Source organism: Hippoglossus hippoglossus, chromosome 4, assembly GCF_009819705.1.
Source record: "Hippoglossus hippoglossus isolate fHipHip1 chromosome 4, fHipHip1.pri, whole genome shotgun sequence".
Classification (NCBI taxonomy): Eukaryota; Metazoa; Chordata; class Actinopteri; order Pleuronectiformes; family Pleuronectidae; genus Hippoglossus; species Hippoglossus hippoglossus.
In genome coordinates this window covers 16,772,929-16,793,021 of record NC_047154.1, presented here as the reverse complement: position 1 = coordinate 16,793,021, position 20,093 = coordinate 16,772,929, and the positions used below count along the sequence as shown (strand labels likewise).

General features: G+C 40.8%; 3 protein-coding genes across 5 annotated transcripts in view; all 3 read right to left on the bottom strand.

Annotated features, from left to right (window-relative positions):
* The window catches only part of psmd1 (proteasome 26S subunit, non-ATPase 1), a 33,677-nt gene extending 29,592 nt beyond the window's left edge, over positions 1-4,085 (bottom strand). For 2 of the 3 annotated variants that reach the window (XM_034582905.1, XM_034582907.1), the window contains exons 1-9: positions 3,900-4,084; positions 2,811-2,854; positions 2,492-2,565; positions 1,965-2,134; positions 1,540-1,748; positions 1,177-1,320; positions 624-850; positions 324-384; positions 81-209 (exon numbers count right to left, since the gene is read on the bottom strand). In XM_034582905.1, coding sequence (XP_034438796.1) covers positions 81-209; positions 324-384; positions 624-850; positions 1,177-1,320; positions 1,540-1,748; positions 1,965-2,134; positions 2,492-2,565; positions 2,811-2,854; positions 3,900-3,915 — 1,074 coding nt within the window. In that variant the 5' untranslated portion in view covers positions 3,916-4,084. Of the gene's footprint in view, positions 1-80; positions 210-323; positions 385-623; positions 851-1,176; positions 1,321-1,539; positions 1,749-1,964; positions 2,135-2,491; positions 2,566-2,810; positions 2,855-3,899 lie in introns of all 3 variants that reach the window. The other variant, XM_034582906.1, reaches the window with a different exon arrangement.
* A 758-nt stretch (positions 4,086-4,843) lies between these two features.
* On the bottom strand, positions 4,844-9,027 carry LOC117760463. Its single transcript, XM_034583507.1, has 3 exons — positions 8,143-9,027; positions 6,985-7,098; positions 4,844-6,348 (listed from the first exon to the last, which is right to left on the bottom strand). The coding sequence occupies exons 1-3, from the start codon at positions 8,912-8,914 to the stop codon at positions 6,254-6,256; spliced, it is 981 nt and encodes a 326-aa protein (XP_034439398.1). The 5' UTR covers positions 8,915-9,027; the 3' UTR covers positions 4,844-6,253.
* Positions 9,028-9,447: 420 nt separating this feature from the next.
* LOC117760570 overlaps positions 9,448-20,093 on the bottom strand; it is a 42,376-nt gene continuing 31,730 nt past the window's right edge. Inside the window, exons 3-6 of the mRNA XM_034583693.1 lie at positions 12,256-12,342; positions 11,940-12,119; positions 10,308-10,387; positions 9,448-9,679 (exon numbers count right to left, since the gene is read on the bottom strand). Coding sequence (XP_034439584.1) covers positions 9,596-9,679; positions 10,308-10,387; positions 11,940-12,119; positions 12,256-12,342 — 431 coding nt within the window. The 3' untranslated portion in view covers positions 9,448-9,595. The remainder of the gene's footprint in view (positions 9,680-10,307; positions 10,388-11,939; positions 12,120-12,255; positions 12,343-20,093) is intronic.

The following is a 20,093-nucleotide window of genomic DNA, read 5'->3' as shown; positions in this document are numbered from 1 at the left end:
ATTGAATGAAGTAGCTGTAACAGCCCATTTAGTAGTTCATTTGACCATGTAAACAATAATTTGGACGTTCATCTACTTACCTTTGTGTTTTTGAGAATCATTAGATCTGTATTGTTATTTCGAATTAGAAACTGCAAGTGCAGCTCAATGGCCATCTCCCCGCTGAGGATTTTGATCATCTTGGCATTCTGGTCTTTGGGCTCATCTTTCTGAAAAACACACAAACAGACGAATAAGAGTTGCTCTGTGTGGAAAAACTAAATAAATCACAAACAGCTGGTATCACAAAAGTTTTGATGTACAATCCAATCCAAAGATCTTACCGTTTCTGCTGGCTTTCCAGCGGGGGAGCTCCCAGCTTTGTCATCTGTCTCCATTGCATCACTGTAACATAGAAAAAAGACTTATGAGTATTGAATCACATAATTTGAAGTAACTAATGTAGTATCTGAGGTCCCTCATAACTTTACTGTACTTAAACTTTAAAAGGCGAAAATATGTCAATACAGACTGATAATTTAGCCCCCGGACTTGGGTTTTGGTACCCACTGCTGGTGAACCTAATTTCCAGATGGTGCTTCAACATAGGTATTGGTGTGTTATTGTTTTCTTTCCCTGCTCACCTGTCTTTGTCAGGCGTTGGCACAGTTCCTGTATTTGTAGAGCCAGGTACAGCGGGAATCGGTGTTCCAACAGTCCTCAGGTTCTGGATGACAGAGGAGAGGAATTGCTGGCTAGCGCTCTCGTACAGGTCAAAGCAGATCTGATAGGCCATCAGCAGGTTGTCCTCCTTCACTAGCTTCTCCAGGATGTCGCTCACAGCCTGTGGGTCATCCAGGAATATCAGGCACTAGAGAGAAGAGGACAAAAAAAATAGATAAAGATTTTAGGTTCACACTTGATGGGAATACAGTTTGTTAAGTAGACCAGTGAACGGCAGTAAAGAGTTGCACCAGTACCTTTTAGTCTGTTTGACTCTGGCTAACAAACAAGTCATTCTATTTTATATCTTGAGAAACTAATGATGGTCTAATCCTAATTACATTATAGCTGCATTGCAAGAAATCAAAAGACATGAACTGTTAAAAAGTGCTTGTCAATATTCCCAAACAATGAATGACTGGTTGTATAATCATAATAATTACAATCTGAGTTGGTTGAGTATTTGATGTTTACCTGGCAGACATTGATGAAATCAGGCTTCTCCAAGTTCATGTAGAGCTTGACCAGCACGCGCAACACCTCATTACGGAATTTCTTGTTCTGCATTAGCGACATGCACACTTTCAGGCTGTAGGCAAGGAGCCCGCTCACATCAGTCTGCATGAAGAGATAAAGAAAAAAGTAGCAGTTACTTATGTGTTTCATAACAAAGGCAGAATAATTCTGGACAGTCGGCATCAGAAATTAAAACCTGGACTCTTGTATGTAATTTTGCTTGTAGCCATTATGTATTCAGAGCTCAACAGTGCAACTATTTCACTTGTATTTGCAAATAAAAATAGAAGTGTGCAAACAAACAAAACAAAAGCTGCTAACCGATTCCAAGATGGTTTTCTCAAACATATCAAGGCGCCTGGTCTCCAAGGCGATGCCAATGGCCTGCTTGTACTTGTGATCGTCAAGGCAACGCAGAAACATCTTGTTGACAATCCCTTCGAGGCGGGGATCAATGCTTTTCTTCTCCTCCTCCTCTGGCAGCTCGGCATTCTCGACCCGCAGCTTGGTGTAGTGGTCAATGCATTTGGCTGGCAGACACAAAGAAAAGAGGGTCTTCATTTTATTGCAGAATTCAACTACCAAGTTCAAGTCAACATCTTATTCCATACTTAATTTATTGGCTTATTTACTTCACACTGGCACACAAGAGTACCAGGTTCACAGCAGCCTCAAAACAAGAGAATTGTCACATGGTCACCAAAAAAAACTGGTAAATAAGGTCGTGTTTTTTTTGGTTCTCTCACCAATGATGGTCTCCACATATTCTGAGTTGTCTGTGACATTGAAGAGTTCACCAGCACCAAGAGCGTAGTTCAGAGATTCCTCAAAGGCTCCCAGGTGGTAGAAAACCTTAGACGCCACCAAGGCAGCGAATGCTCGACTCCGAAACGTCTCATCCTCATACAAGACCTCACTGTGAGTAGAAAACAAATGGTTACAGTACACAAGAATGAAAACTTGCACCAAGAAGTGGTATTTTTTCAAACAATTAAATGTATATGCATCACCCAATCAGCATTAACTGTGTTTTCAATTACCCATGAGCGGTTTGTGCCATAGAGTAGCAACTAGCAAACTACAATGCCCTGCTACACTTTATCTGCCTCTGTTGAGGTGTGCCAATATGGGCTTGTCACCACTTATAAGGCAGGCGATACAGCGTTGGCTGTATTTTGATTTAAAAACAAATCCAGGAGTGTAGCCTAATGTTCCCTACTGTAAGTTTTTGAGCATCAGTTATAGTTTCCAGTCATAACGTAGTCATACTTACATTTTATCTACAGATCCCGAAATCTCAGCCCAGAAGTCATTCACAATGGAGTCTAGCTTGTGCAGAGCAAACTCCTGTAAATGAGACAGAGTTGTTTCATTTAGATCTTTTACATGTTGACTTACACGTTACTCATGTTCTTTATGAAACATTTCATGGCAAGTCAGTGCCCTACAACTTATGTGCTTATACTTGTATGTAAAATACTGGCTTGCAATTTCTATGTTTATAAACAGCAGTGAACATGACATGAGATGAAGGTATCTCAGATTCTTTCATCTTGAGGCACCTGGTGCACCACACCACACACTCATCTTACCTTGAGCTGCGGCTCTTCCTCGTCAAGGAGGGAAATAATTCCAGCTAAAAAGAAAGGAAATCAAAACTGATTGAGAGGTTCACACACCTTCATCTCTTTGATGACACTTGACCCTATGATGTCAGAAGTGCATGATTTCAGTAAAACCTGAGTAGATTCTTTCAGTGTCTTAGTTATTGAATTTGAGCAAACTTTGCCTGTTTTCATTATTAGGGTTGAAACTAATGATTATTTGTATAATCAATCGCCAGATTATTTTTATACATTTTATACAAAAAACTTCTGAATCTTAAAATGTCTTCTGAACGACAAGTAATCCAAATACCCAGAAGAATGTAAAACTATATAATCTTTTTTATTACAAATACATTTGTAACAAACATGTATTTGTTTGTTACAAACATGAGAAATGCAGGAGGAATTTTCATTTGAGAGGAAATAATTTAGGGAAAACATAGTATTGTTTTACAAATGATCATTAGATTAATCAAAGCTTATGTTTATTTTTCTGCTTATTCATCGTTTCATTTCTATGAAAGCAGCACAAACTGTTTTTGGTCTCAGGCTCAAACGGTTACGGACCATAGATGTCAGGTGCTTATAACTGACACTTTAGTAAAGTAAATAAATGGAAACGCGCTTTATTTACCGATTAAACTCCCAAACTGACAGGAAGAGAAAATGGTTGAATCTGATCATGATTTGCAAAACTCCACTGACAGTAAGCTGCATTAAAAGAACCATGATTTGGTGGGTCGTTACCAAGATGAAACCCATTCTTTAGTTTTCATTATAATAACCGTGATCTTTATTATCTGAGCAGCAGAGATCATATTAAACACTGCTAGCATGAACGTTACAGCAACATTTTTAAACATCCCTGTATATTGAAACGGACGCAACGGTTAAAACCATCCCCACGCTACAGTTAAACACACGGTAACAAAGCGTTTGTCCATGATGTTAAAACATGTTTGATAAATGTACTGTCACCGGTGAACACTGCTACATTAGCTCTGTGACTCAGCTAAATCAATGGCAGCATGCTAAAGACAAGCTAGCGAAACGAGAACACAGTCTACGACCTACCGGCAGATGTTATCATGATTGGTTCTTTATTTCCTCCTCAGCCCCAAGAACCTGGTGCGACGGTGGAAGTTCAAGAGGTTTAATGTCCGAGGATGAAGAAGATGCCACCGTTTTATTGTCAGTCACAGAGAATCCACAACATCCAGCCGCTAACTTCTTTTTGTCTGACACCGCAGGTCCCCTTCTAGAGGACCTCAGCTTAGCGCGGCCCTCACTTGCGCCTGACTAAAAATACACACTGAACTATTATATTACACAATCAAAATCCTCGCTGATTGTACCAACCTGCGTTAGCTTTATAAAGTTAAATATTGTCTGGCAGCTTTTCATCGTATTTGAAAATTTTTGATATGGTAATCGGACAAATTTATGGACAGGCATGTCTGTGGGCGAAATAGACTCCCAATGTTGGGTCATACATCTGTGCTGCACCTCTGTGAGGTCAGAAAATGTCTTTCAAAAGAGAAAGATAACATTTAAAATAGGTCACAGGTTGAGTTTAACACCTAAATCATTTTCTCACAACTGTCTGGCAATGATATCAATTCTATTAAAATAAGAGGTTGTCAGTGTTTTATTCTGAAATTGTCAGTAAAGTGTACAGTAAGTTTTTGATGTCCTTATTTCCAAAAGAAAAAAAAAGACTACAAGTAGTATATGTGTCGATTGGTGTTGCTATTTAAGCTGAGTGTTGATAGTAAACCCAGGTACATAACGTTTGGTTTGGTGGTGCTCACTTCTACATGCATCCTCTGTGTTTTCTTATTAAGACTGTTGACAAAAAAAGAATATGAAAGAAAACAAAAACAAAAAAATCCATGCTGTGTACAGTTGTGTAGTAAATATGGTTGTCGTGCTTTAAAAGGTAATATGTGGCATTGCCATGTTGACTGACGGATGCTGCTCTCTGAATATTTAGTGAAAAAATGCAGAGAAAGTCCTTCTTATCAAGAGATACACAGGATGGTTTTATTTATATTACTGTACAGGCCGCTGGCAGTTTGTAACCTACATTAATACATAAAAAAGTGAAAAGCAGACTATGCAGTTTCTGTTAGAGATAATGCTATTGATAGCAGTCATGTAAAGGCACAAATCCTGAAAACAGAATCTCAGGGTCAGTAAAAATATGAAAAGTTGGGCCCCTTTTCACAGTTACTCCTGTTCTCTGCAGTTAGTACATTTTTTCTTCACTAGATCTAGCTCCAGGTTAGATGTGCAATAATTTAACACAACAGAAAATATGTTAAATTTACACATTCAGTCAGCACTACATAAGGAACACCACACTAATACTGGTAAGGTCTCCATTCGCTCTCATTCTTTTGATATCATGGTTTATGTTGATCATTTTCCTACATTATCATACGCATTATGGGCGAAAATACTCAAGATAGTTAGTGGCATTCAAACCACAATTTATTGGCGTCTGTTTGGCTCTAAATGCGACAGGAATACTTTCCCCACATGGTGGCACCATCACCAACAGCCAGAACTGTTGACATAAGGCAGGTTGGGTTCATGGATTCACGCTGTTGATGCCAAATTCTGACTGTGGTCAAAGTCACATGAACACATTTAGCTTCTGTTTCTGATGTTTTATATGAACACGATCTTATCCACTAAACTGCTGCCACATGATTGGATTAGTGTATAAATTGCATTAATAACCAGGTGTACACGTGTTCCTAATAAAGTGCTCAATTCGTGTATCTAAAACTAACATATTGAAAGGATCGGGAAATAGTAGATTTTGACACAGGGCCCCTTTTAAAGATAGAGCTTCAGTCAGGTACACTAATAAAGACCTCTATCATGTCAGTTGACACTGTGATTTAATGGGGTATTTTCCAAAATAAACAATAATGAGCACAAATAAAATAAATTCAACTAGCACAGACCAGTTGATAAACAGTAAGCCTGGAGTTTTAGGGTCCCGTGGAGCAGTTGCCCTCATTGCCCAGTTGTTAATCTTGTTCGGTGTTTTCGACTGTGCATCATGTTAAAGTTGTACTTGTGCTGTAAAATGTCTACTTCCACTATTGTGCAGTCTCAGAATGTAATAAGCTAACGTACAAGTCTCTATCTGAAGGGCTCTGCCCAAAAAAAACTGACATTAATGTGTTTCAGCTTCTACTGCTCTTTACATAAACAACAATCAGCAAGACGGCAACAGATTTGACTGTTTAACAAAATACTGCTTCAGGAATCACATTGGCTCAGCATTGGGGATTTTGAGCACCATAAGGAAATCCCTGTTTTAAGGCGCTGCAGCATCATGAGGCCAACTTCACAGTAAAACCAGGATTGTCCATAGCGATAGGCCTGCAGCCAAAAGGTCACGTGTCCGGACATCAGCTGTCACCTCCAGGTGGTTCTCCGTCCACATGACGCCCAACCATCACGAAATTGTTTTTTTGCAGAGGGATGCCTTCCTCTAGACTGTCACCTGAAAAACAAATAAAATACAGGTACGTACAATGCAACCAGAGTTTAAAGAAAATAATACAAATCTGTGCTCTTTGTTATAGCTTCAATCGTGGCTAAATATTCAAGTTTAACATGAGAATGCTCTTAACATTTTTGTGTATAGATTCAATCTGACATCCAATCCATTACACAAGTTGTGTTTTTCAGTTGTATGTTCCCATTGAGGATAGACAATAATAAAAGGTAAAAGATTTCTTAAATTTCCCACAAAAAGAAATTCACTTGTCCACCTAAAAAGTTACAACCACATTGCATTTTGCTATAATGAAGCTGGTCCCCACTGTGTCATCTAAAACAGATTGTTTATTCTAAATTATCATCACTGCATTAAATCTGATGCAAGGAGAAGCTCACAAAGTGTTAATATGTGATGTTTCTATGTGTCTGTTGATCCTGTGAAAGACTGGAAACCTGTATCTATGCCTTTTACCCATATAGTGCAATCTGGGATATAAACGCCAATCCCAAGAGAACAAGCATAATCTGATGTATATATAAGGAAAGAAAAGAATAGAAAAAAGGAGGTTTAAAGAAAATGCCCAGTGGAAGTGGAAATGTCTGGCTCTATCAGTCTCAATAGGGGTGAAGCAGCTACCTCTTTGCCTGCTGTTCGTAGAGTTGTTGGTCTGACCGCCGCCTCCTCTTCTCCGATGCCAGAACAAACATTGGAATGGCCAGAGAAGCGGGTTCCCTCTATTCCTGGTATTATCTAAAAAGAGGCAATAATAAAGCATTTAACAACTTGGCAGCTTATCTAAGGGCCTGCTTGTTTCATGAATGCTCCTTTTGTTCCCGGGGCCTTTGCAGCCATGCCTGGGAAGAAAAATGTGTGCAGAAATGTGTGGTCTCGTGGATGTCATGGAACTGACCTAAATAATGGAGTGCACTTACACAAATTACAACAGTGTCTGCAGGAACGTAGACTGTGATTGAACTCATTAGTGGGTTATCAATTGTCCTATTATAATCAATGCTATTTTATCCCCCGAGGTATCATGAGGTACACTGAATGATTCTATGGTTTTCTGAATGAAAGGCATTGTTATTTGCCTTTCAGTTAATCTACATATGAGCTGTAGGATTGTGTGATATATGTACAATATAGGGCCATCATTTAAAGTATCTTTACCAATTTAAAAATGTTGGCTGTGCATCATCATCAAACTGCACGTTGTCCTGTTTAAAGATAGCAGGGTTCAAACTCCATGTCAACAAACATTTGCCCTGCTGATGTTCTTGATGGGCTCATACTTGTTTAACATACCACATTATTCTACAATAATCACAAATTACCTGAATATGAGGATGTGTGTTATTACATGTACAACTTTGCAGGCATTGTTCTTGATGCTGAGCATGTTGACCTCCGTACACTTTGATTGCAGTGAATTTACAATTGTGCAATCATTAGCAAATGTATTTTATCCTGAAAGATATCACTATGACTAGACATTTAGGTACTTTGAATACGATGGTTTTCTAAACAAAAGATATTGTTACTTCCCTTTTAGTAATAGTTACACATGAGCTGCAGGGTTGTGTGATATCTGCACAATGGAGGCCCATGATTTAAAGTATCAAATCTGAACCAATTTAAAATGTTGTCAAATATGTCACGAATCACCAAACTGCATGGTGTCCTGGTGACAGACTCCAGGGGTCAAACTCCATGTCAACGAGCATTTGCCCTGCAGAAGACACGTTACTGTAAATTCTACACGAATCACAAACTTGAACATGTGTCTCATTACACCTGCTGTTTGGGACGAGTGTACCACTCTGCAGGTGTTTCTCTTGATGCTGAGCGTGTTGGCCTCTCGGTTCGGGATGAAACAGTCGCTCCATATCGTCTCCGGAGGATGTTTGTGGAACACTGAGCGGATCAGACTCTCCAAGAGCTGCGCGCACCGGCGGGTCTCGGCGCTCTCCTGTCTGGCGTGGATTAATCCAACGAGAGCCGGCCGCGCGATCCTGGCACGCTTGGTGCGCGCCCTGACGTCCTTCAGGATCTCCTTTACGCACAGCTCGCTGGAGACTGTGCTGACAAACGTCTGTCTGAAGATGAAGATGATGATGGGGCAGTCTATCGCTCGCTTCACGCTGGAAATGTTGGCCCTGCGCGTCGCTGTCTTTTGAGCGGACCGCGCGTTGCTGTTGCTGTCGCCGGAGCTCGTCTGTACCACCGGACAAGCTCCTGCATCCAAATCCCTGGGCCTCTCTGTCAGAGGGATTTCATTATTACACGTAGCCGCCTCTGTCTTGCTGTGGATGTGGTTCTCGCTCGCAGTGTCTTCTGGGTTGTCTGGGGAGGAGGAGTGGGGCTGCCCGTTGCTTTTCACATGGCTGCTGATGTGAAACATGTCACGTAGGAACTCCTGCAGGATCCCGGCGTCCTCCACGTCCTCCTCTTTACTTTCACGGACATCACTGACCAAATAAATCCGCTCCTTTCCTCCGATCAGAGCCACGGTCTTCTGGAACTCCCTCTCCTCGTCGGGCAGCGTGTCCTCCACCGACTCTGCCATCCTTGCGCAATTGGCGCAGCGCGGATCCGTGTCTTATTTACAGTGAGGAGTCGGGACGTTCACGGCCACAGTCATGACCGGTGAAGTGCAGAGCAACTTCCTTACGGTCATGGTTCAGCTCCACCAACAGGGAGGGACCAGATACCCGGCGTCTGGTGCCATTGGCTCGTTCGTTTCATGGGCGGGGTCAAGTGCCAGTCACTGAACACGACACAGACATTCAAATTAATCTTTAAAGGCATCCGTCGTTTTTTTGGGGACTATACGGTGTTTTTATACTTTGCTTTAAAAAATGTATTGTTGGGTTTCACACACTGTAGAAGATAGTTGTTTCCCCCCCATGCAACCTCATAATCTCAGTGGCCATGGTCCACATCTAAATGCAAAGTGCTAAAAACTAAACTCTTCTGTAAAAGGGAAGCAGAGATCTGTATTAGCTCATAGCTCAAACCTTGAACTAAAATATGTTTAAAAGGAAGAAGAACAGAGTATATTTATTTAGTATTTTGTAATATACATGTTTTATTAATGTCTCCAATAATCAGTTTCTGGTCTGTTTCCATGGATTGCTGTACCCTGTCTACACAACACATTTACCCTTGGGTACTAATAAAGAAACCTGACCTAACCTAACTTAACCTAATCATAGAGATCCTGGGGTTGACTGTGGATGATGACGTCTCAGGGTGCAGCAGCTGCTTTCTTTATTCCCACAATTCTCATAGTGAAGAGTCCTGGCTTCCCTCCAGTGTTGTAGAGTCCTGGCTTTACAGAGAAAAAGCAGAAAAACAAAAGTCATAAGCACCAACTTCAACACAGCAGCTTCAAGTGTCTCCCCTGCTCCTTCAAAAACTAATTTCAGCGATGCTCGACCTCCTCTTCATCAGCAGTGTGCAGAGCTCGAGAGACTCTAATCTTTTAATCCACACATTCCTGTTAAAAAAGTGCTGTCAGTCTGAAACGTCCAGAGTTCACAGATTCAAGTTAAACAACTTTGGCTGCTGATTGCTTCACTGTTTACTGATGAATAAATGACATATAACAGAGTCTGACCAAAACCAACACAGAGGTTTCAGTCTCTGACCTTTAGACTCTGTGAGCATTGATTAGTTGGGAGGTGACTTTGTTCCTCGTCAAACTAAATCTTCACTCACATGTTTATCAGGTCATTATAATCTAACTAGTGGAGTAACTGGGGGGGGGGGGGGGGGGGGGGGGTAATTCTTAAAGCCTATGGGAAAAACACAGTTGATGTTCTTTTTTTGTATGTTTTTCAACCAAAGATTATTTGAAGTTTGTAGTTGAACACATCAACATGAATTTATTTCCTGTACAGACACCACGAGGGAAAGATATATTATATGCCTTTTAAAAGTATTAATTATCTACTAACCTGTTTGCTGAGGGAGAGGAGGAACTGAGGGTCGAGAAGCTCACTTAGACCACTGAGAGATACACGGAGACCTAAACGAACTTCAAAAACAAAGAAGGAAGAATTTCACCATCAAAATGACACAAACAACTGTTGACAGATTATATTCAGGTCTGGGGAGATCTGTTGTTGCATGCTGGATTATATTGAACTGATTTCAGCCTTTTATTTAAAGTCAGATATCAGTGTCATTTGGTCTGGCACTGATGTAAATAAAATATAATACAAATAAATCGTTTAAATGAGACATCCCAAAGTTTTCCACTTTTCCTTCTGGAGTCAAGTCAGACCAGATTTCAAATAATGAATGTCCTCCTAAAAGAATAAATCACTAAACGTTAACAAAAGAAAGACATTAAATAATGCGACTGGTTCCAGTGAAGGTTCTTTTCAGCTCACCGATGGACTGACTGGAGCGATGTGGGCGGATGTGATAAACAATGGCTGACTACAATCACTTCCTTCTTTCTCTCTCCTGACAGCCCACAGTTATTTTTAAATATCTGTCCCTTTGACTGAACGCACCTGTTTAGCAACACTTTCTATTCTCCCTGAAAATCCTCCCTGAAAACTTTTTGATTTGCTCCGACTGACTTTTCTCCCATTTTGACGATAATTTCAGTAGTTTTGGCATCAAACTAATTACCTAAGCTAAAATTCACTCTTTTGCTTCCATCTTGTGACTGAAGTCTTTAAAGTTAAACAGTGCTGTGTTTCAGAGTGCAGAGGGGAGTGTAACAATGATTTTGGTTTAGTGTGTTATTGCTCCTATGCTGTTGTAGAATATACATTAGCCTTTGAATAAAATCTCAGGTCAGAACATCAGACAGTGTCAGGGTTGTTGTCGACTAAAATGATTTTCAAAACATGTCCTGTGATTTTCTAGAAAAACTGTTCACTTTCACTAAATTGTGCAGCTGTCAAATAGGATTTGGGGAATTGTGTAATCACAGGTAGAGCTGCTTTGACTTTAAAGCAACTTAATGCAACTTTTCTACCTAAAAAAACCTCTCTACCTTTTACTACAAAATTACTTTTAATTATATGCTCTTGTTCAATGTAACTTTGGTGAGTGGGTACGACTCTCCCTGAGAAGTGTGGAACTGACTGATGGTCCGGGCTTAAATTGACAGAATCAGGTCCAGCAAGTTCAAGAGTAATGCTAAAGTGTAGATCAGTTAAAAAGACTTAGAAGTCATTCAAAACCAGCATTTATGTCCAGTATATAGTGAGGGAACTTTTTAAATATGAAGAATTCTAAACAGAGTTTGGTGTAGTTGTTACAGCTGCAGCTCTTCTGGTTCAAGAAGCCAGGGATCAGGGGTAATATCCACCGTGGAGTCAGAGATTGATAAGCTTTGTTTTTTCCCCTACATGGAAACCAATTCATCACTCTGACACATATAATATTTTTTTTTTTAAATGCCTAATAATTCTGATTCTTGTATCCATTTGACAAAAGACCAGAGGGAAACAAACAAGAATGCAGTCGTTGGTCGAGGTCAGCTTATCTTCAGTCTTTTTTTGCATGTCATCGTGCTGTGATAAATTGAGCGGGGGGGGGGGGGGGGGGGGGGGGTGCAGTTGTGCAACCTGAGATTTTTTTGTCTGACAGTAGATCTCTGAGAGAAGGGAGATGAGAGGTCGTCAGGAGGTTCAGAAGCAGATCAGAGTGTTCAGCGTCACCAGAGCCCGAGCTGCTTCTTCTTCTTCTATGGACATTATTCTCTGTCATGTTGGTGTCATGCTGAATCTGCAGTGACACTGGCTGGACTGTGGGCAGAAGACAGGACACTAAGTTATGAGCTTTAGATTTAAAAAAGTAAAATGTACAATGAATATGCTGCTGGAATGAATATTAACTTGGCCTGGTTTCCTCTTGAGGTAGATACAGAGAAACATTGATAACCTGGTGTGAAGGCGTTCTGCAGGAGTGGTTGTTTATCTGATGACCTGGAGGCAGTTCCTCTCCACGGATCAGATTCCTGTGAAGAACCTGAGGAATTGTGTTTAGTGAACGTTAAACCAACAGAATCTCCCCTGCTGATATCGTATATGGATAGAAACATGAGTGATTTGACATTTTAAACCAAAAAGAAACACAATGACTGGCTGAACAGTCACAATGACGATGTGTTTATGCTGAAGATATTATGTTCCGTCATTTTTAGGTCACGGTATAATCAGCTTTATTTAAGGACACAATCTACCTATTCACTCACAGTTAAATATCACAAAGTGCTTTAACTGGTTTTTCACTGAATTTTACATTTACTCTTTCTTGCTTTTCCCCTGGGCTGCTTCCATTTATGCTGCGGTGTAAATTTACCATAATGTCCTTAAATAACCCTGTTAAGTTGTTCCACATCAGTCAGACCTGGTTTAGTTTACTAGCTAGTCAATTGGGTTGTGATGAGAATTGCCAATACTCCATTTTTCTCACAAAACAACTTGTCTTCTTTGACCCAGAAATGGAAGAAAATTAAAAAAATGGAAAATTTCAATGTTGGCGACACACTTGGTGGTTAATGATCACACTGTGCATCACACACAACAACACATAGATCTTTGGCAAACAGAGGAACAAATGCAAATCACCCTTATGGTAACTATTTAGTAATTTTGTTTTTCAACAAATTTATTTTTATTTTACTTTTCAAAAAATATTTGGGACAAACTAAACTAAATTAATCTAAACGATGTAAGAGTTATTTTATGCTTAGGAACAATCACTGTATTAGTGTCAGAATAAAATAAAATGTCAGCAACAGTACACTGATGTGCAGCACACATGACTATGTAACAAAATAAATCATTGTTTTTATGGATATGGTTTTTATTCAGAAGTGTAAATAACTTACCAGCTAATACAGTCACCAGAGGAAGTAAGAACAGCAAATTACCAAAACTAATGAAGATCCAACTTCTTAACCTCAGAGCTACAAAACAACTTGTCCTCATTGTCACAGCAGAAACGCAGCTCTGAATGAAATGTTTCTTCAGTGTCCCAGTTTTAAAGTAAAACACAATAGACCAGACCCAGAAGTAATGGTGTAATATTTCAGCAGCTTTCATCTCCTAACAAAGGCTGAGACATGGGGGAGTGGGCGTTCCATGTGTGGAAAAATATGAAAGTAATATACAACTTATATGAGAACTTAAAACGCTTAAAATATTAACAAAAATCAGTTTTTTGTCACATGAGATATTCAACATTCATCAAACAAACCAATGTAACAATCACATTAATGTCACTTATATGGATGATTTGTTGTCGTACAGATGAATTAATGTAGAGCACATGCAACAAGCCACGAACAAGAAAGCTTCACTAATCACACGTGTTTATTTGCAGAACATAAAACTGCAACGACCTACAGATTCATACGCTTTATTTCCACGAGCCCCAGGATATAAAATAATTCAAACAAACCACTAACAGTTTGTCAGGTAGATCTCTAAAGAAAATATCCTCTAGCTGAAAAGCTGTTGCTCCTCCAGTTTCATCAATATCACAAGAGTTTAAAGCATAACCTCTAGAGGGCAGTATTGTATAGAAATTGCATATTCTTTCTCAGCTGCTTTTCTGCAGTAAAAGCTTGTGCAGGCCTTCACCCACTAGGCGGCAGCCTTATCTTACTAAGAGTGAACTTCTTTACTCGTCTGATCTGAAACTCTGAGCCAGCACAAGTCTTTGGTGCTGCACCACCCAGAGAGAATCATGCACCGTGTGTCACTCAATCCATCACCAACTATACACTTCACTGTAGGAAGAGTTAGTGGAACAGTTCAGTAAAAACCAGAGAGGAAGAAAAACATTCCCTCACTGTCAGCATGTCATAACACAGCTTTGTAGAAGGAATTTTGAACATGATGAATATGAGCAAATTGGATGTGATTGGGCCAACTCAGCTTGTTTGTGTAGTGTTGTTACTACAGTGTGTGTGTGTGTGTGTGTGTGTGTGTGTGTGTGTGTGTGTGTGTGTGTGTGTGTGTGTGTGTGTGTGTACTCCGCAGCACCATCTGTTAAGACTGTGTGACATGGTTTGGACGGTTGAGCCGCTGGTTTGTGCGCTTGTTGTCAGAAGTTATTCAAAAGAGGTTTCTCAATCTAATCACAATCTCAATCTGTGTCAGTCACATGTCAGCAGGATGACACTGTCACTGCTGTGGCAGTTTGGGGAAAACATCCACTTATCTGCATATCTCCACTTATTCGCACCAAGTTATACATTTGTTGGTGATGCTCAAAATTCAACAACATTTGTTGAGATCGTCTTGCATCAGGTTCTCTGCCTGATGTATCAGCACAGTCACCTCAACAGTAAGAGAGGCTCTGTGTGACACCCACCCACCCACACCCACACACACACACACACACACACACACACACACACACACACACACACACACACATACACACACACACACACACACACACTAACACACACACACACACACACACACACACACACACACACACACACACACACACACACACACACAGGGCTAGAGTAGGCAAATAAACACTTTCACCATTTGATCAGGTAATAGAATTTGATCAGTTGTCATTGACCAGCTACAACATCTTGAATGCATCAAATATAAATACAATCGCACAACAGAACTCTCTACTTTTTCAATGTTAAAGAACGTTGACTTGTTTATACGTCTGTTTTACTAGATTACAATTTTGAATAAAGAAATTTAAACATGAAATTTAATATTTTTATATTGTGATGATGATCATTTAAATCTGTATAAGAATATGTTTTCCACTCTTTAGATGTTTTGGTTACAGGATGCTAACATCAGATGTTGATTATTTTCATGTTTTATCTCTGAAAAATGTAAATGTCAATCAAAGGGTTATAGGTCCTCTGTGGGTTTTTGTAGCATATTTAAAACCCTTGTTTTACCACAGAATGCAGATTTATAATGTTGAATACATGTTTGGTTTTCTTTGTAGTCTTAATACAATGTTTCAGTGCAACTGCTCCTGAACACACTGGCATCATCGTCTTTCTATGGAACTTCTTCTGACTCTCATCTGCATCCTCTCAAATTTACACATTTCATTTTTTGAAGTTTGTGCTTTAGCACTTAAACAAATATATATGTATTATTGTATATTTTAGATGGTAAATGTATGAAATGCAAAAGTGATCTTGATTAAGTTTTTTCTTATGATGTCCAAAATATAACTAAAGCATGAATTCATGTTTAATATTTGTTTAATATCTATTCATATGTTGCTTTAAAGGCTGACAAACACACACACACACACACACACACACACACACACACACACACACACACACACACACACACACACAAAAAAAATAAAAACAGAGTCAGAGTTACAAGTTAACTCGTAGGTGCAGATAACTTAATGAGCACTGTTAACCAAAAAGATTTAAAAAAAAAGCAGAAACACAACAAGTGTCCTCCAGAAGCTCCACCTCTGTCCGTCCTTTCTTTTTTCCAGAGCTCAGATGTTTACAAAGACAAACAGACAGTTCACTGTAAGCAACTTTTCCAGTTCAGTGGGCCCGGACACAGAGGACTTGTCCGTGGAGAGAGATGAGGGGTGGGGTGGGTGGGGGCACGGCACAGATGGTAACACCTTGACTACGTCAGTCTAAACCCACATTGCATGACAGGTCAGAGGTCGCCAGAGTCGACAAACTCCACAGAAGTGAGTGGAGGGTGAGGCGAGGTAATTAAAGAGCCTGGAGAAGGGCCGGTACGGTCAACAAAAGAATGGTCAACACACGAGGAATTTATCAGAGGAGGAAAAATCAAGCAACGTTGTTGTTTGCACATTATTGTACATTACTGAATAATAACTGGACAAGATTGAGATTAGATTAGAATCTAATTAAATGACAGTTAAGATTTACTAGACCTGTCTCTCCTCAAGAGCATCATCTCTCAAACTAAATATAATAATGAGAAATGAAACTATCTGCAAGGGACTATTTCCTAACTTCATAGTTTCATATGTAGTTTCATTTAACTGGAGCGATCTTCAACATAAGAATCTTACTCTGCCTCTTGAGTGAAATAAACTGAAACTTTGCTGAATTAAATACAACATTTAAATAAAGTATCTCTTATTTTCTTCTCTGATTGTTCTCTGGGAACAGGAAATAAAAACTATGGCCAAAGTTTCATACTATAATTTGGAAGCTTTTTATTTTCCAAATGTGAAGTTTTATCAGCCCCATGACCGAGAAACATCCTTCATGTTTCCAGTAGATCTCTGACGTAGACGTCATGTCCTGGCAGGAGTCACTGTGATTTCCGGGAACAAAACTTTCAGGCAACACATTGAAACAACCTCACATTTGAACACACTCTGCCTTTATAATTTGTAACGAGCTGCGCAGTTATGAAACGTTTCCATGAACAAACAATGGAGACATCTTGTTGCAGAGGCCGCAGCCTCGTCTGAAAGTAAATGTATATTTCATTTGACTCTTTCAAATTTTTCATTTTCCTATTTTAGGTGTTAGAGGACCTTCAGCTGTATGGCAGAGTTTTATGATGCAAATCTCTCAGACAAAAAGGCCCGGTGTTAAAGTGCAGGCCTTGGCCGTATTAATTGAATTATCTCCTCTGAACCACAGGCATGGAGCTGCATAAAAAATGATGTCAAGCAGAAATAAGAAAAGTCATTGACCATGGCCAATCTTCCCATCAACAACTCCATATCTGGGCAGTTGCTCTGTGTTTTCAGAGGAAACATTACTGTATTGAGTCTGAACTATTGACAGAAGAAGGTGCCGATCACACAGGTCCTCAGCTGCTCGGCCTCTGGTCCATCCACGAGCCATAGAAAGTGAGGAACAGAGAATACATGTTGCAACATTGCTAATTCACCAATTACTACCTCTAATTGCTGCCTCCTGAGGAGAGGTTAAGGAGACGATTCAGTGCCTCCCTGGGTGCTGCTGACTGGCTCGCTGCCAAACTGTCATCCATCCCGGAGCCTAATCGAGTTATCATATCAACAAATCTCCCATCGGGGGCCTTGTGGTTGACACTTCCAAAAAGACACCCAGAGGGGGACAACAAATTTCTAGCAGCAGGACACTGGGGAAAGGAGCTAGTGTGTCGTGCAGCCATGAAAGCTACCTGCAGCTCCTGGTCAAGCTCCCCTCGGGGATGACACTTCAACGAGACACTGCAACTCCAGCTCTGCAGCCCGGGACGTGCCCTGAGAGTCAGCATGAGAACTGTTTGGATGCGGAATGCACATTATTTAGAGCTGCACACAATGGTCTAAGGGGGAACACAATGCGGCATCTTGCAGAGTTAGGAGGGGAGAGTGGTGACTGCGGGCCCCCTGTGGTGGTGTGAGGGGACAGGGGGTCAGGGTTTAAGAGACGCAGTAGCCTCGCCCAGGGAGAGGGTTAATGTACTAATCTGAGGTCAGAGATGTGGCTCCGCACTCATACATCACCACTGACAGCACCAATCGGTGATGACCACCGGCACCAATCCTCCCTGTCATAAACACTGCACATTGGTGCTATATAGCTAAATGACTGCGTCGAGAGAAGAGTCCGAGACTTTCACTGTTCTGCAGCTTCCCTCCTCTGACTGAATCACACAGATGTCTTAACAACTGGTGAAATGAAACAAAAAAAGATCCACGTGAGACTGATTAATGTAATGTGCATCTTTTCCAAAATTATATCAGGAATATAATCTGACATCAATGTTTAATATGAATCAATGTTAAATGGAAGAGAGGGTTTTGTATCTTCATGATTTAAATAGGCATATTAATATTAATCATTATATGACAATACAAACTAATACATGGCAAATGAAACATAAATGTTACATAAATGGTCTGTATTTATATGTCAGTTTTCATGTCCGATAACCACTCAAAGTGCTTTTCAGTACGGTTTTCCCTTTAACATTCATATCCATGCAGTGCAGCTATGAGCAGTACTCTATCAAATATTACTCAAAAACTCATTCAATTTAGCCGAAGTGGATCGGAGGAGCAAGGGATCGAACCCCCATCGTTCAGGTTAGTGGACAACCCGCTCCAGCTCCCAAGCCACACACTACCTCAGGATTGGGGGTGGCAGCGTGTTGATTTGACAAACAGGGAAAACAAGGATGAAAACAGAAATAACTTGGTCTTTTTTATTTTTATTGTTGCACACGAAATAAAAAAATGATACAGACAGAAGTCTCTGCAACACTCATGTCGGTGCCTCATGCAGGATTTCACGTACTGCTGACAGTGTAAGTGGTAATGACTCACCTGTTACCTTGCCACTGAGAGTTCAGTCTGAATATACACTATATCAGTATATTATTGTTGCAGTTGTGATAAAGGACAACTGAAGGGAAAATATAGCAAAGACAAACTGTGGCAAGATCAAAGTTCTGCAACTTATAATAATCAATAAAGCTTTCAGGAAATTCAGCGTTTATGTGAAATCACATAAATGGCTCACAGAACACCCAATAACCTTTTACTAACACTTCAAATAGAGATACACATGGTCTGATGTTTACTGGAGGATGAAGATTAAAATTTCAGTAACTCCAATTTCATATTCCTCATCACTCAGCGGGGCCATCTAATAACAATAATAATAATGGCTGTGTGTGTTTGTGTTTGAAGTGCTGACGGTGCATGGAGGCATGAGAGCGAGCATTCCCTGGATGCACAGAGGTGTCAAGATAAGGCGATAGGGGCGGGATCTGGCTCAGCACAGATCCAAATGTTTGACACGATCTTTCACCATCCTTTTGTCTCAAAAAGCATACTTTACATATCCACACATGCACAGCTACACCGGGCCCTGTGCGCACACACACACACACACACACACACACACACACACACACACACACACACACACACACACACACACACACACACACACACACACACACACACACCGCCCCATGACTCACGCCCGCGTCAACAACACTGATAGCTGAGATGTCATCAGAAAGTTTTTGTTTTGAGTCTGTGATAAGATTTTTATCCTGACGAGGTTGCTGAGACGAGGCCCGGCGAAATGCAGGGGAGCCTCTGACCTGCCTCGCTCACAACTTCCTTTCACGGACCCATTAATCAAATTATCTATTCATCGAGAAAGTGGAGAGTGCACTGAATTAGTCTCTCCGCTCTGCCACCTCTCAATCTTAAGAGTCTCCTTAGGGGTGAGTTGACTGGTTTCCTTTGTATGTGGCTGCGTCTCCCTCAGCGTGTGAGAGTGGAAGGGGGAGACGAGGCAAGGCAGGTATGGAGCAGCCCACATGGGGGCTAACCTATGACCCCGCTCTGGAGAGGGACTCGGGTCCATCCAGCAACACAATACTTCCAGCATACAGCCCTCAGTGGCTGCCTGCTGCTACCCACAATGAAGCCCTTTGCTGGGGTCTCTCTGGGCAGAAAGGCCCCCTGGTGCGCAGACTGCCATCCGGAGGTCTTTCACCACTTTCTCCCCTCTCTACCTCCGGCCCTTGCCGAGAAAGGGAGTAAAAACTCAATAACATAGAAGATAGAAGCGGAACAATGGCCTTTAGAGGGCATCTTAACCCGCAACAAACAGTGTCAACATCTGTGGGGAGCGGATAGATAGATAGACACTATGTCCGCCGCAGACAGAAAAGGCCCTTTCCTTGTGGGCAGTCACACTGAAAAGGCTACAGTTTTGTTTTGTTGTGTATGAGAGGGATTTGGTCCCCGTCCCTTTTCAGCTG

What these genes read in the sequence shown, in the direction of transcription:
- LOC117760463 (XM_034583507.1), bottom strand. Translation starts at nt 8,914, where the DNA reads ATGGCAGAGTCGGTGGAGGACACGCTGCCCGACGAGGAGAGGGAGTTC. An exon ending in ACACTCGTCCCAAACAGCAG is followed by an intron (nt 7,099 to 8,142) that starts GTGTAATGAGAC and finishes GCCTCTTTTTAG; the next exon opens with ATAATACCAGGAATAGAGGG. An exon ending in TACGAACAGCAGGCAAAGAG is followed by an intron (nt 6,349 to 6,984) that starts GTAGCTGCTTCA and finishes TTTGTTTTTCAG; the next exon opens with GTGACAGTCTAGAGGAAGGC.